At 40.5% G+C, this 17,353-nt stretch overlaps 1 protein-coding gene across 2 annotated transcripts; it reads right to left on the bottom strand.

Moving 5' to 3' along the window:
- Positions 1 to 6,745: 6,745 nt before the first annotated feature.
- On the bottom strand, positions 6,746 to 16,164 carry abhd17ab (abhydrolase domain containing 17A, depalmitoylase b). Of its 2 annotated transcripts, XM_049588309.1 has the most exons (6): positions 15,892 to 16,164; positions 15,405 to 15,772; positions 13,996 to 14,366; positions 12,316 to 12,510; positions 11,397 to 11,576; positions 6,746 to 8,400 (listed from the first exon to the last, which is right to left on the bottom strand). In XM_049588309.1, exons 3-6 carry the CDS (start codon positions 14,358 to 14,360, stop codon positions 8,175 to 8,177), a joined length of 966 nt encoding a protein of 321 aa, XP_049444266.1. In that variant the 5' UTR covers positions 14,361 to 14,366; positions 15,405 to 15,772; positions 15,892 to 16,164; the 3' UTR covers positions 6,746 to 8,174. The 2 variants fall into 2 exon arrangements, with proteins under 2 accessions (XP_049444266.1, XP_049444265.1); XM_049588308.1 differs by having other exon boundaries at positions 15,405 to 16,164.
- Positions 16,165 to 17,353: the final 1,189 nt, after the last annotated feature.

Here is a 17,353-nt window from a genome sequence, read left to right as displayed (position 1 = left end):
AATAATATTTCAAAGGCGGTACATTACTGGAAAAAGTTTGAGAGCTACTGCCTCAAAGGCTCAGCTCTAATTACTGAGAAATGCACATTCTTTTGCAAAGTCAGTGTAATTATTCCACAAATGTGTTCCTCTCAGTCAGACTAAAAAGTTGTTGCGTACTTTTTAAAAAAAATGCAAAACAGTGCCACATTGCACTGCAGACAATTATAGGCATTCTAGGGCAACATTCAGTCTCGAGGTGTTGTAATGAAACATTTGGAGCCTCTCTGCACAGCATGACAAGTTTCTCCTGTGGAAGGCTTCCAGTATTTTCAATGACCAGTGTTGTCCTCTGTATTCTGGGTTCAAGCTGGTTCCCTCAGGCTGAAGGCATAACAAAGCTCCTGAATGCCACAAGCGATTAACACTCACTCGTGACTTTCTCTTTCTTGCCAACTCCAAAATTTAAAATTCATAGTTTTACACTTTCTGTTTTTTTTTTATCGGTTACATTTGACAGAAAAAGCTCTGTGCTCGAGAGTGCTCCCTAAGTGCAATCCAAGCACAAAACATAAAACATTAAGGGGAGGAGGCGCATTAAAGCCAACCATAGTCAACAAAGAAGACAGCAGATAAACATCAGCGAGATATACATAATGCACAGGGCAAAGGATGCTCTGCAGGAATGGTAATGAGAAACAAAAGCAAGACATAAATTCAGCAGGCATGCTGGCCAGCCTCAAATTAATATGCAGCACAATATTGAAGAAGGAAATATTCTCCACCACTAAATGTTCCAAACTCTGTGAAGATGCTGTAATTCCTTCTGAAAGCTGGAGAGACTGTTTCATAAGAGGGCAGAGCTCATCCTACATGCTGGCGACTTCTTGACTCATTATGCAGCAAGATATTATAGTGGTATATGTATATGCAGTAGTTCAGTTGCTTTCCCTCCGGCAGTGTTGTTTTTTCCCCACATCCTGCTTTGTGAAATCAGCCTGATATCCTCTCTGACTTGGAGATCAGACCCGCTCAGCTGGAGGTCTCTGGGCTGCACATTCGCTGCAAACTTGGCTCTGTCTGGACTAATGATGTGTCATATTAGCTCATGATTACTAATTGTTATTTGCTCCTCCAAGGAGTTGTTTTTTATGTTCTGACAGATCTGTGGAAAACTGCATTTCCTTAATATGCACCTTGGGCATGGAATAATCTGCAAAACCTTTATATCCACTGATGAATTTAAGGGCATGGTGGAGGCATGTGGCTGTTTCTCTCCTCGAGTCTACTTTAAATAGCTGTTCTTCTGTTTTATTGTAATTTTTGTATATCATGTTCTGTATGTTGTATTTTAATATGTTGTGATTTGGCTCAGTTGCAAAGTCGGCCAGGTCTCTCTTATAAAAGAGATTTTTTTTTTTTTTTTTTTTTTACATCAGTGGAATTTCTTGGTAAAATAAAGGTGAAATAAAATGAAACAGTTCAGGTCTGAATCAGGAGGTGGAGAGCGGTATTAGATCTAATTCTTGTGTAAATGTCAGACAAAGACAATTTCAGATACACTAAGTAAGTGACTGCTGAATCTAGACAGATGTAGAGTCAGGCGAGACATGCAGTGCAGGACTAATGGTTATGGCATATACAAGGATGGTGAAATGCTGTATTATTTCAGCATTGATTTTTTTAAAAATAAAAATTGTGTTATTTGTGAGTGAGGGTTGATAAGTTATGAGGTAAGAAAGGGAAAAATGTGCTCACATAAGAAGTACCATGTTTCAGTGTGTTGTTTAATATTCTGAAACTGATCAAGGGCTGAGGTAGTTTACCTGTATGGACACATGGTACATGACGATTCATCAGAATGTATAATTATTCATGATTGTGTTATCAAGTGCAAACACTCTCTCCCCATAACCTGTGAACATCCAGGGAACTGACACTGAGATGGCAAAATCATACAAGTACCTGGGTGTTCACCCAAACAATAAATTTGACTAGATGGACAACACTTATGTACGATACAAGAGAAGAGAAGACAGAGCTGACTCTATCTGCTGAGGAGACTCAGATCCTTTGGAGTACAGCGGGTACTCCTGAGGACTTTCTATTGCACCATCTCAACAGCTGACAGGAGGAGACTCAACGGACTGATTTAGAAGGCCAGCTCCGTCCTGGGATGCTCCCTCGCCCTGGTGGAGGCAGTGGGAGAAAGGAGAATGATACCCAAGCTTGCACCCCTTATGGACAACATGTCCCACCCCATGCAGGATGCTCTGACAGCACTGTGCAGCTCCTTCAGTGACACGCTGCTTCACCCGCAGTGTTTGAAGGAGAGATACTGCAGGTCCCTCCCTCCTGCTGCTGTCAGACTATATAACCATCACTGCTCCCAGCAGACCACACATATGAAAAGTGAGAACAATCAATCATAATGTGCAATATTTGTATGTGTCTATCTACTATATCTTGCTTTTATTTTTCACTGCTTACAATCATTGCTCAGGTACATTATCAGTATATGTTAAACTGTGCAATACCTATACTCCCATCACTCAATGACATGATATCAGCCATTCACTGTCTCTCTATTATATTTTGCTTCTTCTTGCTGCTCGCTTTTTATATTGCTTTGTGTTTTCATACTGTTTGCTTATTATATTGCTCTTTTTTGTGCACAGTTTACTTATTACACCAATCTGTGTGTTTGTTTTTACTGATACGTACTTATATATTGCTTTGTGTTTTGTTTCTGCTGATGCTTCCTGTTTGCACCATCCCTCTGCTGCTGCTGTAAAGTTGCAAAGTTCCCCGCTGCAGGGCGAATAAAGGATTATCTTATCTTATCTCTTATCTTATTAACAACAATACATCTGGTAAAGAGCAAAGACTTTATAAAAAATATAAATTTAGACTTGCAAAATAATTACTTTGTTTTACCCCCAAACTTTGCACTGTTAAAAAATAAATAAAAAAATAAAATAAAATCATATAAAATAAAATTAAATTAAATAATTCGAACGAAGTGCAAAAAGAAAAAAATGACATAAATTTTCATTAAAGGTTCTGCAGAGAAACACTGTCATTTTACACCTTTCCCTGAATTATTCTGATCAAACACTTTTAATTAATTGACATAACCAAGAGTACTTTAGAGAAACACCTATTATAACACTTATTACAAGGTGGATTGTTACAATTAAACACGTTCAATGAAGTAAAATATGCTCAAATGACTGTCAGCAACGGCTTTAACTCAAATAAAGTGCAAGAACAATACATTTAAAGAAATTTTATTAAAGGTTTGACATACCTGTGTCCATACCTTCACTATTTTCTCAGTATGTCCCTTTTTCTGAGCAAGCATCACAGTCTTTACAGCTTATCTGCAGCCTTGCGTCACAGTCAGGTCATCAGGGCACGAAAACCTGTGAAATTCCTCCATTGACACAGTGACAACATCCACCCAGCAATACTGCACATCCACAGGACTGTGTTTCTTTTCCTCGTCCAGGCCCTTCATATTCTTCATAAAGCACTACATGGCCGTGCACCAGACTACCTCTCAGAAATACGTTCTGCTTATGAAGCGGGAAGGCCCCTCAGATCCCTCTTCTCTTTTAGCTGTTCCAAAAAGCAGAACAAAAACGTTTGGCTATGCTGCTTTCAGCTGTTATGCTCCAAGCCGCTGGAACAGACTTCCAGAGGACATGAGAGGAGATGAAGACATCTCTGCTTTTTGAAAACATAAACTAAAAACCCATCTTTTTTGTCTTGCTTTTATTATTAATACTTATTCTATTATTGCTGTTAAAGTTGTATTGTTGATCACTTATTTTATCTTATTTAACATTTTACTATTTTTAAAATCCTGAGGTGCTTTGATTTCTTTGAAAGGTGCTCTTTAAATTAAGTTTGAATAAGGCACGTGTTCCTCCATCTCTCAGTTTTATAAAGTATGGTCTAAATGTTCACTACACTACAATCCTCAAGTAGAGAGGCTTCAGAGCTCTCTGATTCACAAGTCTTGTTTTAAGTCTTCTTCTGTGGAGACGCAGCACATCCACAATCCTTTGATACATGACAACATGAAAGGGTTTCTGTGCTCAGAGCGGTGTGAGACACATAGTGCATGTGAGTGTGGAGGAGTGGTGCTGGTGGTGGTGGTGGTGGTGTTTGATGCAGTAGGTCAGGCTGCACTAACTTTGCCTGACGCAGGGGGATGTGAGCTGCAGCTGCTTTTAATCCGTAAGAGCATTTGAGTGGGACACCAGATTGTTTATGTAGTCCATTGAAAACGAGCTGGCACAAGTGTGTGTCAGTGTGTGTATGTGTGTGTGTTCGGGGGGGAGGAGGGTGAGCGCAGCTTACGATCCATCTGTCCCCGTTTCCCCACAAGTCAACGTGGTGGCAGACAGTGAGGGGAGGCTGGGACAGACCTGAGTCCTTTGGTGCCGGTTTAATTAAAACACATCATTTGAACCCTTTTTTGGCAGAGACGATAACAAGCCCATCCCAACACACAACTCTACAGAGGAGAGGGGGGAAAACCCACACACACACCAGGCAATTAAAGACTCATTTACTCATCAGCCAATTATTCACCCGAGCCTTTCTTGGATCGTTCTCGTGCAGCCCTGTGAGGCCTTTCACTACAGGCAGGTCATTATTCAGCAAGTGCCAGGACTGCCATGAGTGGAAAATCAGGGACTGAATGAGCCACACGTTAATGCTGATGTCTGAAGAAAAGGCTGTTCTCTCGCAGCTAAGAGCCCGTCTTTGCTGGAAAACGACACCTGGCTGGAGGAAATATTTATCATTTTAAAAGAGCCAAGGACTCATGTTAATCATCAGTTTCTGATTATGTTTTATTAACTTCTTATTCTCTTCAGTTCTTGGAAGAAAAAAAAGACAAAATCTTCAAAAACTAAAAATGAGTCAGTACAATGATAAACAATGGATGACAATGTGCGATGACAAAAATTATACCCAAATGACTTCCACCAGAAATCCAAACATTTGAATAAAAGACAGTTTTCTTTTCAGCCAAAAGCTTTTCATTTGTCTGTTTGAAGCTTCATCATTGTCCTTTAATCCCCCCACACTCTTTAAAAAAAACAAATATCCAAACTCACAGCTTTGCTGTATTGCTTAGTTGTACTCCTCCACAAATTATAAGTTACAAACAGCCTGGAAAAAAGCTAACAATTAAATTTGGTAATATATTCTGTTCAAACTCTGATGCTGCCTATTTGAAACTAAATATGATGATATGATAAAACATAATCATTTAGCAATCTGACATTAAATTTGTATCCAAATGTACTGTACAGTGGAAAAAAGATCAGACCAACCACACAGATAAATAAAAAGCTAACAAAAGAACATGTTTGCCTTTGGTTACAAAGATACCAACAGAAGCAGCAAGTACACTGGGTAAAGCCCTAAAGAAAGTTACACTTTGGTTCATACATACACGAGAAAACCTGAAAATCCTGACATCTCTTCAAAAGCGACAACAGTTGTAATCTCTGCTTTCAACTAAGAAGTTCAAAGGTGCAGCACTCGATGTCCAAGGTTCATGTGAATCAACTCAGATAAACTGACACAAAACTTTTAGCCACAGATTTAAAACTTTCATAGATTCTAATTTTGGCTTCAGACTTCTGTGGCTTGGTGAGTGCTGCACCTTTAAGATGAATACTTCAGACTGTGCCTCATGTCTGCTTGTAAAACAGACCATTACTTAGAGAACGAAGGGATTTTGTCATGATGGAGTGCAGTGAATCCGAAGTAGGCAGTAAAAAGGAAAGGGTTACGATTTACCTCATCAGTCAACATAAAATGCCTTGAACAGGACAGCCAGATAATATAATCTTGAACCAGTTACTCTTATATTGTGACAAGATGGCCTCTGCAGCAACAAGGGACAATTCATTGTGTATTGATTAGTGATACTTCCCTTTATAATCAGCGCAGAAAGAACAACACAACATGTTTGAGACAGTTTTCAATTGTTACAAAAGTCACACCGGCAGCTAGAAAAGTTACTGTACCACTCTTATACTGAATTCTGTGTAAAATTAATAGTGTTAACAAGAAGTTACACCTAAAATAAGTACAAATATTTAACTATTAAGTGTATGTGTAGACATACAGACAGATGTTATAGGCAGTTCTTGTAGAGGCTGTAATCCAGAGAGGACGCAGCCTGTTTCCTCTCTATGTTTCACCTGTCGCACAGAACAGCAGAGTAGCACTGTCATCATGTTGGACAATAAATGTGCCCACATACTGTAGGTGACCTGTCAGATTCCTAATAATCAAGTCCCTCAGAAGAGCTTCTTAGTGTGCTCTTGGCTAATTTTGTTAATGCTTTACGACATAAAGAACTGTAGTGCTGCATTTTATTGTGAAAATACATCTGTTCCTGTGCTTTTCTGTGTAAGAGTGGGAATGAGTTTTAGTCATCAGCCATTAAAATGAGAAAATCAACTTGCACTTTTCATAAAATACATGATTTCAAAGTGAAATTTTCATTTCCTTCTCAAGATGGTGTGCATAAGAGCAAGATGGCTGCCAGACAGCATTAAGGAGATGAAAACAGGCTGGAGGTAGAAAACCGAGGCCTGTTTAATTTTAGTGTTGCTTCTCTGTTCCAGACACTGAGGGGAAACAGGAACTTCGCTGACAGCTGTGACCTACTGGTGTGAGACATAAACAAGATGAACTAAGACTAAAACAAAGTAGACAGGACGAGCAGACTCTCAGACATTCCACTAAATGAAGGAGCTGGAGGTATTTTTTTTTTTCTGAGGCCTCTTGAACTTCTTAAAAACAGCCAGTCCCTCTCCGTCACTGGGATACAGATGTTGTGCAGAGAGGACTGAAGAAATCATAGAAAGAAATAACGGCTCCCCAAACTCACAGTTTGGTCTGTACCTCCGTTTTGGGATCATAGTTTGCTTTGTTATTTTAAATTAAGGATAACAACAGATCGCACACACTCAATGAGCGCGATTCTACAAATCTTTGCTCAAAGGATCTGAGGAGATTTAGCCAGCTGCATATCAAACAAAAAAACAAACAAATGTGGAACACACCCACCCTAATGTCTAAAAGAGGGTTACCTGAGCAAAATGTTCAGTACAGTGAAAAACAAAATCAAAGATGCAAAATTCATCTCTGTGCATGTGTGTATCAAGTACACACATGAAGCTTTAGGATATTAGAAACACTGTTCAGTATAATGCAGTCCAACCCAGGGAAACGACAATATAGTTAGTTGATCCTCAAATCAAAAAAACATATTTTCCCTCTTACATGTAGCGCTATTTATCAGTCTAGATAGTTTCGGTGTGAGCTGCACGGTGTTGGAGATATCAGCGGTAGAGATGTCTGCCTTCTCTTGAATATAATGGAACTCGATGGCGCTACATCTCCAACACTCTGCAGCTCACACCAATATAATCTAGACTGAAAACAGCACTACAGGTAAAAGGAAAAATATGTAGTTTTGATTTTGGGGTGAACTGTCCCTTTAAAATGGATTGCATTAGACTGTACAGGGAACTCTGTTACAAATCTGTTTGCTATTCTAGAAGGTGATTAAAAAACATAATATTCCCCAACACATGTCACAAGCACTTTTAACAGTGTGTTCTTAGCGTTTCCCGTGATTCACCATCATCCATTTCATTTAGGTTAACAGCAAAAATGAAAGTTACACACAAACTCTATGAGTAGGCTGGAAAATTGCTGGGAATTCTCCATGTGGACCACAACGTACTGGATCTACATGATTAGTTATCAGTTTGTTGTTCTGTTAAATCTCTTTTCATTATTTAAAGTTTCTTTCCTGTGGACACTGTCCATGTTATTGCACAGTATAGGAATATATCTGCTGCCACGCATCACACAGCAGCTGGACTCTTAAAGTGAACGGCTACAAAAACAACAGTCTAGAACGCAGGTTGTGACAAAGTCTTTCACACTCACGCCGTTCTGATGCTTATGAACACGTTACTTTTCTCCAAGATGCATCAAACCGTGGTCCATTAAAGACATCCTGTGCCCTGGAAAGGAAGCACTTCAGTTTGTGACGCACAACACCCCCAGACGTTGAGGGATGGTTTGGATGACTCTTGGACACAGAAGAATGGTAATGACGACATTGATGAGGATCCTGGTGGTGACGGTCAGGCGTGTTGTACTGCCAGCTCCTGTCCTATGAAGCGGCGCAGGCGCTCCAGATACTGGCTGTACAACTCAATGTCGTTGTGCCCCGCTCCCTCCACCCAAAGAGGCTCCACAGCCTTGGGGCAGCGCTCGAACAGAGCCAGGCCGTGGGAGAAGTCAATGACCTCGTCCTCCGTCCCGTGGATGATGAGCACTGGGGACGTGATTTTGGACACCTTCTCAATGCTACAAGAGGACAAGGGGGCAATGAGAAAAGAAAATAAGTGAGATTTTAAAGAAATTGATGATTTACTCACTACCATATTAGTTCCCCACCCCTATAAAAAGATCTGAAAGCAGACTGCACAGGTCAGTTAATAATGATCTACAGTTGGACTCATAAACCACTCGCTCTGTAGATCATGTCGTTAAAAAGGTGACATTGTGGTGGGTCAGTGTGCTGGTCTAAAAAAAGTCAGTAAAATGTGTTATAAATTAAACATCTTAATGGATCGGTGAAGCTTTATTTTTGCCTGGACTGCTATAGTACATTTTTATAGGCTATAAAATACATTTATTGCTTTGAAACAAAGGTGATATTTTCGTGTTATCATTTCTCTTTTGCTGTACGGTGCAATGTGTAGAAGTCCTGCCTGCAAAATATCTTATTGCCTGGATGCAGATACTTTGTGCACATTCTCATACAAGGTTACAGCAGTGCTGACCTCAGGGCGTCAGAATAAATTTTACACTGGTAGCACTGGTGCAACCAGCTTTCTCACTTGCACATAATTTGGTATCACCCTTTTTCATTATTATTATTATTATTATTGTTATTTAAATCAGCATTTCTTCCTCGATGGCTGATAAACTAAACTCACTGACAAATGTGCTTCTTTGTCTCTGATGCAGCCGCCTCTCTCTGTCTGCCGTAGTAATCACTTTAATGTTGGTCAATGTCCAACCCACAACACTATCTGACTGATTACATGTTGTGAATGATAGCCTATCAACACTGATGGCTGCGGTGCCACAGGTGGGTCAAGAGATTAGAGATGGTGCTTTGATCAGCGTGTGAGCTGTGTGGTCAACATAAGGCGGAAGATAAGACTGATATGCAATTTGGTGGCAGTCTAGAATCTTGGACCCAGTTCTCACCCGCCTGGGCAGTACAGAAGTCAAAACATGAGTCTTGGGATTTCTAGAGTTAATCGATAGAAATTAATGTAGTTATTGCCAAAGCAATAAATACATTACAGATAGCTACCGTAAAACTTCAATTAATAGCCCGGGCTATTATTTGCTTAGAAATAAACAGTCCTATATTTGGGACAGGCGTCTATATGGGACAGGTATTTAATTACTTTCACACAAAACTGTTGCTCAGCAAAGATGGGAAATACAATCAAATTGTTTATTTAAACCAATATGAATATAACTTGCATAAAAATGAGGCTTCAGTAAATATATCAATTATGAATCATTCATTTGATCTAGCTCCGACAGACAGGGCATTAGAGAGAAAGTGAGTTACGGAACTTGAGGATTACGGCACCTGGCACACCGACACAACACCACTTTATCCCCTTAAAACAATACTCACAACTTGGATTAATTTCTATATAAAACTCTTCTGATTCTTTTGATCTAAGGAATGGACACATAAATTGAGGTCACCAACAACCTGTTATTATCCGAAGAATTTCTATGAAAAACATGAACTTCTTGGCAGCCAGATTTGTCAAAATGTGTCGCCACACTGGGCTGGTAAAAAGGACTGGGCTTTTAACTGAAGTTTTACAGTACTTCTGCAACATAATACGCACACAATGGTCAAATCTTAAAGTTATATTCAAGTCATCCCATAAAATATAGATATACTTTCACATAGAAAACAGCAGAGAAAGATACAGCCACAGATGCATAGAGGAAGGAGGGATGCCAGCTGCCCACTCTGAGTTTGAACAACAAGCAAAACACTGGAGGCTTTCTCAGCTCACTACACACACAGCAAGGCATCCCCTGGTTTCCTTCCACCTCTGCTCCTCCTCACCCACTTGTACCATCTGGGACTAGACTCTGCGTTAAGGCTGGCGTTGGCTGCTATTGACCTTCGTCACACTCAGCCACTAAAACTAAACTGACAACAAGAACAGAAGGGATAGAGCCTCACTAATGATAGCATTACTCGGTGCTGTTACTGTCCCGCCAAGGGAATTTGTTCAGTGGCCAAGATTTAAAAATAAAAACACAGTAACAACACATTACAGTGAACACCCACATTACAAATCGCACACAAATGTGGGGCACCAAATCTCTTCAGAGAAGGTTGTAACTGAGCATGAAGCGATCAAAGAACAACTGACAAGTACAGCACCAAAAAGTACTGATTTCACATCCACCTACTGAGGGTTAAAGGACTTTAATTTAATTGCTTATTCATACCAAAATGTTCCTGTTTTTAAAGATCACTGCACAAATAAGCACCACAAGCTGCCATTTACTGTCAATCATATTCAAAAGACATTAGATAAGACTTTATTACCTGAGTGTAATAGCCTGCAAGTCCTGCACTGTCATTAAAAGTTAAAGATAAACGTTTCACTCAAGCAACGTCACTTTGAGACTAAAGTGAAAGAGGTTTTGGTCGCTGCACAATGAGATCACTCCTGCAAGATGACAAGTTCTCTTCAGAAATATTTTGAACACCCAGTCACATCTATGAAAATAAACTGAAAAAGATATCCACACACTCACTGAGGAAAACACTATAACTGAAATTACAGCACTAAAATGCAACCCTGAAGCACAGTAGCTGTTCTGTCGGCGCAGATGTTTGTCTTGGATAAGACACATTTTCACAAGTCTAAGTGGCAATTATGCTTTTCTATTGGCAGATCTGTAATTATGTGGAAATGCCAACTGACAGAAAAATAGTTGTGTAATCTATGTGTGTGTATCATGTTTACATGAACACCTTATTTAAGGATTTTATGTGACAGAGAGGGAGACCGAGGGGGAGTACAAAGACTTTGCTGTTGTCCAAAGATTTCTCTGACAAACATTTTATCCATACAGCCAATCATATATTTAATGCCATATAATCACATGTGTCAACTTAATCAGACTGTGCACTAAAAAACAGAAATGTTACTAATGTAATTTTAATTTGAGTGCCAAACATTTGATGTTTGCTGCGGACAAAGAGCAAGAAAAGATACAAACATTCAGCAGAGACTTACTTGGGGAAAGCGTCGAAGCAATACGTTTTCTTTGTGTCGGGAAAGGCCACTCTCATGCCTGATGTTAGAGGCGAGTGGAGAACAACGGCAGCACACTCATACCGTGACGCCAGGTCTACAGTGGGTACTGTACCAATGCTCTGTCCATACAGGATAATATTCTCCGGGCTGATGCCATACCTGGTTAAAACCAAAGATTCACAGAAATCATTATAATGCAGGTTAATGGAAGTTGTGACATGTAACATAACGTGTACAGCGGTGACAGTAGCAGAATCACAAAACAGAAATATGTATTGTTTTTCATTGACTACTCTAGGATTGCTACTAGAAGAAGAAAAATAATTTCATAGCAGTTGGTTTAACTTTAGAAATAGAGTACTAAGAACACGCCAATGAGTCAGAATGTTCTGAAAAAATATGCTAAAATGTCATAGAGAGAAGTGACAGCTACACCCAAATGTAAATTCACCTCAACCAACCCTTAGTCAATGCTCGGCGGTGTCATGCCTTCCTGGGGCTACAGCCACATTAAGGCAGCTCCGCTTTCGCTAATGAGACACTTTATCACTTCACATCGTCCTTGAGAGACATCTCACCCCCCCAGCCTTCCCACCCTTCATCCATTCATCTCATTCTTTTTTATTCCCACGGCATCTGTCCACACTCGGCTCTACTCCCTTCATCCCAGCTCTGTCCTAATCACAACCTCTGCCACCTTGATTCACCCCTGCCTCACATCTTCATCTCTAATCTAACCTCTTCTGCCCATCGCCATTTCTCACACCTTTCTGCTTGTTTTTGGTGCTATGCACAGCAGCCGTAGATTAATTTGCTCCTAACTGAAACAAACTGAAAATGTATATTTAATTAATCATCCCTTGAAGGACACATGTGGGCCAATTATATCATAACATACCGTGTGCGCAGGGCGTGCCAGGCAGCGTCTATGTCTGCGTAGAGGTTTTTCTCAGAGGGCTTGCCGGTGCTGACACCGTAGCCTGAGTAGTCGTAGGAGAAGATGTTGCAGTTGATGCGAGTGCCGAGGCCGATGTAGAAACTGCTCATCTGGCCAAGGTCGACTGCGTTACCGTGGGAGAACAGCACTGTAAATCTGAAAGGATACACATAGAAAAGACAGGTTAGTAGACGGGCCAACAATCTAAGACAAGTACTTAAGTTATAGCTGGAAATACAGCCAACTATAGGGAATTATCAGTTATATTGTGGTTGTTATTGTTCCCTGAGCAATATCCTTTATTTATTTATTTATTTGTAAAAAAGTGGTCCTTTTTACAGGATCTAGATGACTAGAACACATCACTAGTAAATAAAACAAGACACTGTACAGACACTTGAAATTCTGCTGGACTTCATTTGAGGCAGAAAAAGTCAGATGAAGGATTAACAGTAACATTAAAACCGACACAACACAATCCAGTTGATTACAGCTCTCCACAACTCCAACCCGGTAACTCTACACTGAATCAAACCATAAGCAACCTGTTGTTAGGATAAACACAGCAAGGTCACTTGGACTCCGAGCCAACGCGTCTTTGTCTAAAAGTGCTGCATGATGTAGGATTGGTTTACTGCTCTTGTCAAGTGACTCTTACTTCTAGACATTTTGCACAACCTGAGAAGCAGGGTATCCACTATAAAAGCTTGGTATTCTAGCCCTTGCCTTTTATTCATGAATGCATGTTGCGCTCTTGTGAGAAATCTGATACTTTTTCTACACACTGACTTGTTTTGAAATCCTCCCTCGGTGGTTTTGTTTATGAACCCATATGGCCCGTGGCTTCGCTCGAGGCCTTTCCACTCAGAATGTGGCATAACAATGACTCTGCCATATCAGGTCTAGTTTGGATTCATTCTTGTGTAATACTAGATAGACATTAATACAAGACACACAGACTGTAACACAAGCCCGTCCATGTCTTTTTCATTGATTTGGTAAATTAATCAGCAGCTGCACACAGTACAGCAGGATGGGCATAAAACTGATAAATACTTTTACATCTCTGGACATAAAATAAAACTTCTGCTGCGAAATGATATGATCACTTCTCATAAAACCAATCACTGCCAATAAATTCAGTGACGCAAAGCTATGGGAAAAAAAGCCAGATAGCTGAAAATGTTGAGTCTGTGACTCACTGAAAAGTGATATCTTAAAACTGAGCGTGACACTTTTTTTTATGATCATTATCATAAAGCGGAATTGCCAAGCCTGGATGAAACTGAACATTCAAGTTCCTACAAACCGACAGAGCAAATGAGAATGGAAAATAGAGTGGTTTTGGAGACTAGAAGAAATGTTTAAGTAAATGGCAGTGATCCATGAAATAGCAGGAAGAGACAATCTTTGAGTCAGCTGAGTCAACAGGGAAACAAGTAAAGGAAGCAGACCTGGATGTGAGGGGAAAAGGACTGACAAGTAAGGAGGGTGTGGAAACACTTCTGAGGAAGTGACACACCTTTAAAATATCAGTAAGTAAGGTCAAGAAAGTTGTGGACTCTACAACACAAGCAATCAGTCAGTTAGAACTGTTACCACACTGACTCAAAAGGTAGGTAAACCTTTCAAATGACCCACCTGGCATTGGGAACACAGCGAATGTACATGCAGCCGACTCTGTTCCCTCGGCTGGATCGAGTGAGGAAAACCTCTGTCGTGTCCAGCTCTCTCTGTGAGTACTGGAACTCCGCTCTCTCCGTCAGGTGGAGCTTCCATCTCCCCTCCACAGCCCCGGCTCCTCCACTTCCAGCAACTGATGCACCGCTCCGTGCCCGCAGGCTGGATGTCCCTGTTGCCCCTGGTGCAACAGGGCCTGCCTCTGGGTCCGGAAGAAAGGTATACGTGGGCTCGGGGGGCAGGAAGGCGAGCTTGGCTGCGATGCGGCTGGGGCACGGCGGGCAGCAGAACAGGCAGCAGAGCTCGCTGAGAGAGAGGCCATTCATCCTTCACTGTGCAGGAGGAAGACAAGAGGATCACTGTGCTAATGAGTCCACATCATCCCACTGTTAACACAATCAGATACTTATTACAGTGTAATGGCGTTCAGTCAAAGAATGGCAACGATTATGATGACAATGCCTCGAGAACAGCTAGTTTATAACATCTAAAGATTACAAGCCATTAGATACAAAACATGTCACGTACTTTGGCTTTATCTTGATAATCTATTAATCACTTACAGGATTTATCTGGTAATATTTGCTCGTTAAACTTTCACACATGTGGGGAGTGTCTCCTTTTTCTTGCCAATATAAACTGAATAACGCCACAACTCACCATTTCTTTTTTTTTTTTTTTTTTGGATAAATCTGCATTTTATTTTCATTATTAATTAATTAATATTGTGAAATATGTGCCTGTTAAGATTGCTTTTGTGTTTGAAAAACAATCTAAGATTCAGCTTTTAAACTATTGTTTAACTGTCACATCAGACAAAAATAAGCAGCAAACACTCACAATTAAAAGGCTTAACCCAATGAATGTTTTGAATTTTTGCTTGGAAAAGTGACTTAAACCTGTGATAGATTATCAAAACATTTATTGTTCTTTTCTGTCAATAAACTAATCAGCTGTTTTGGCTATAAAAGTGAGTAGTTTGGGGATGCTGCTTAAGCTAAATAGGCAGGTTTTATGGCTTTATAGGAGGCTCCGATAAACCATAATGATCATAACTCATTACTTTAACATGTTTTTGAGCTAATAATCAAAATATAAGCTAATTATGAGGACAATTATTGCATGTAGCACTCCAAGCATACAACTACATTAGACCTACCTGTTGAGCTGAGGAGCTTAATCTAAGTCCAAAATAAGTTGTGTAGAAACAAGTTTATGGCTTTAGGTGAGGCTCTGGTGAATCATACTGATCATAACTCATTACTTAATCATATTTGTGAGTTAGTAATTAAAATATAAGCCAATTATAAACATAATTATTACATGCAGCACTCCAAACATACAGTACAGGACATCATCAGTAGACCTACCTGTTGAGCTGAAGAGCTTATGCTAAGCTAAGTCCAAAATAAGTTGTGTCGACACAGAGATAAAACAAGGAAGTCTTCCTCCACTTCAGTCAAATTCAAACACAGGATACTGTTTGTAAAGTGCCCTGTCAGCGGATGGAGGAAAAAGTAGTGGAGCCTGCCGGCTGACAGTAAAGTGTTATTTACAAAGTATCTGCTGTGTTGTTTCTGTGAAGACTAAAGTCCAGATCACATCCATTGTGTCCACTTGTTGCAATGCTGACGAGTCACTCCAGATACAGTGTGTGGTTTCCCAAACGTGCCCTGGATATTTTAGGACAACTTTGTACTTGTTTTTGACAGTAAGGACGTTTCAATGCAGCCTTGACCTGCAAAGTGACCGAAACAAATTATGAACGTTTCTTAAATTACAATCAAACACACACAGCAGGGCTCCCTCCTGTGTGTATGAGTGATATATCAAGAATAGCGACAAGTGGTATTTTACCGGAGGGAGAAGCTGTTTGTCTGCGCGTACCAGCTAACGCTACGCTGGCTTAAGCTAGCAAGAAGACACAAACACGGCTAGTCAGTGAAAACAAAACGCTCATTCGCGGACATCCAACCTGAAACACCGTCACTTCGCGGTTTCCTACGTGTGTGTTTGTCTCCACGAATCCATTCTGGACGGTGCCGTCGTCCTCCGTTGAATTTATGGATGGCGTCTTGTCATTTAAATTAATCCATGTACGTGCGGTGTTTTCCTTCTTCTCTGCCCGTTTCACCGCATCCGGAAGCGACAGCTGACAGGATGTGACGTCACGAGTTTCCATTGGACAATTAAGGGAAGCTCGTTATCAGAGAAGATGACGACGTTGTAAAAGATGACATATTTGAACTTAATTGTTCATTTTCAGTTTTGAAGAAAAAAAATAATAGCGCATTATCTATTGTGACTGGAATGCTTGTGAGTCATCACCAGCATTACTTAATATTGGGGAATAGAATAATTAAAGTTGGAGGAAGCTTATTATAATTAATTTACTATAGTTTTTAAAAACGAACAGGATGTGTCATTATATATGTGTCCGTGGGCAACTGTGATAAAGTAATACTCGACGGGAATGCATGACTGGTCCCTCACCCATCCAAAACACCCACACACGCACACACACTGTCACACACACGGAGGAGTTTCCCTGAGAGTTACCGAGCAAGAGGCTTTGTTGGCACAAGAACAACCTTTACCGCCTATTACAGAGAACTGCAAATGTCAGCCTTTCAACGCATTTACTCTGCACCCCACCCATGGCCTCCAGAAATAATAGACCACCTTGTTACAGGTCCTGCACATCCACACACACAGGTGTTTTTCAGTTATTCTGGCAGATAAGACCTCTTTTCAGGTTAAAGGGTTGGGTCACCCAAATTACAGCAGACATTTCTTGTCACTTTCTCTTGCAGAATCCAGCCATGCAGATGGGTTTAGTCAGAGGCAGACCAACAGGAGAGACAAACCAGGACAATGTTGAGGCCTCCTGCCCAAAAACTGGGTAAATCAGCCCCTACTGGCTGCTGATAATGGCATATTTTGCACTGTAACCCCCCTGTAAACCTCCCATAAGGTACTATACAGTGCATCAACACTGCACTACAAAACCCCTGAGTGGGGCCTCTTTTATAATGTATGACATTAGGGTCAGAAGCCTGTGTGTGCATTGTGTTAATTATCTTTTTCAACAAATTATTACATTCGATCAAGCTCTACTGACTGAATGCATTTTTATGGGTGTGTGTGGGTATGTGGGTGAGGGGGGACTGCTGCTGCTTTTAGTTCCACACATCGCCAGCTCAAAGCTCAAACGGTGCCTAAGCAGACAGAAAGGAGGCAGGCTGTACTTAACTCTAAGACGAAGATGCACTTTATGTCAAAATGTTAGTTGCTGCACCTTATCATCTTTCCAGATCCT

The sequence above is a fragment of the Epinephelus fuscoguttatus genome, linkage group LG10, assembly GCF_011397635.1.
Source record: "Epinephelus fuscoguttatus linkage group LG10, E.fuscoguttatus.final_Chr_v1".
NCBI classification, from domain to species: domain Eukaryota; kingdom Metazoa; phylum Chordata; class Actinopteri; order Perciformes; family Serranidae; genus Epinephelus; species Epinephelus fuscoguttatus.
The sequence above is the reverse complement of the archived record's forward strand: the minus strand, read 5'-3'. Positions and strand labels throughout refer to the sequence as shown.

Excerpts from the sequence above, each read along its gene's own strand:
- abhd17ab (XM_049588308.1), bottom strand. The coding sequence starts at position 14,360 with ATGAATGGCCTCTCTCTCAGCGAGCTCTGCTGCCTGTTCTGCTGCCCG. Across the intron at positions 12,511-13,995 it reads CGCTGTGTTCCCAATGCCAG|ATTTACAGTGCTGTTCTCCC; the intron begins GTGGGTCATTTG and ends GTATCCTTTCAG. Across the intron at positions 11,577-12,315 it reads TGGCACGCCCTGCGCACACG|GTATGGCATCAGCCCGGAGA; the intron begins GTATGTTATGAT and ends GGTTTTAACCAG.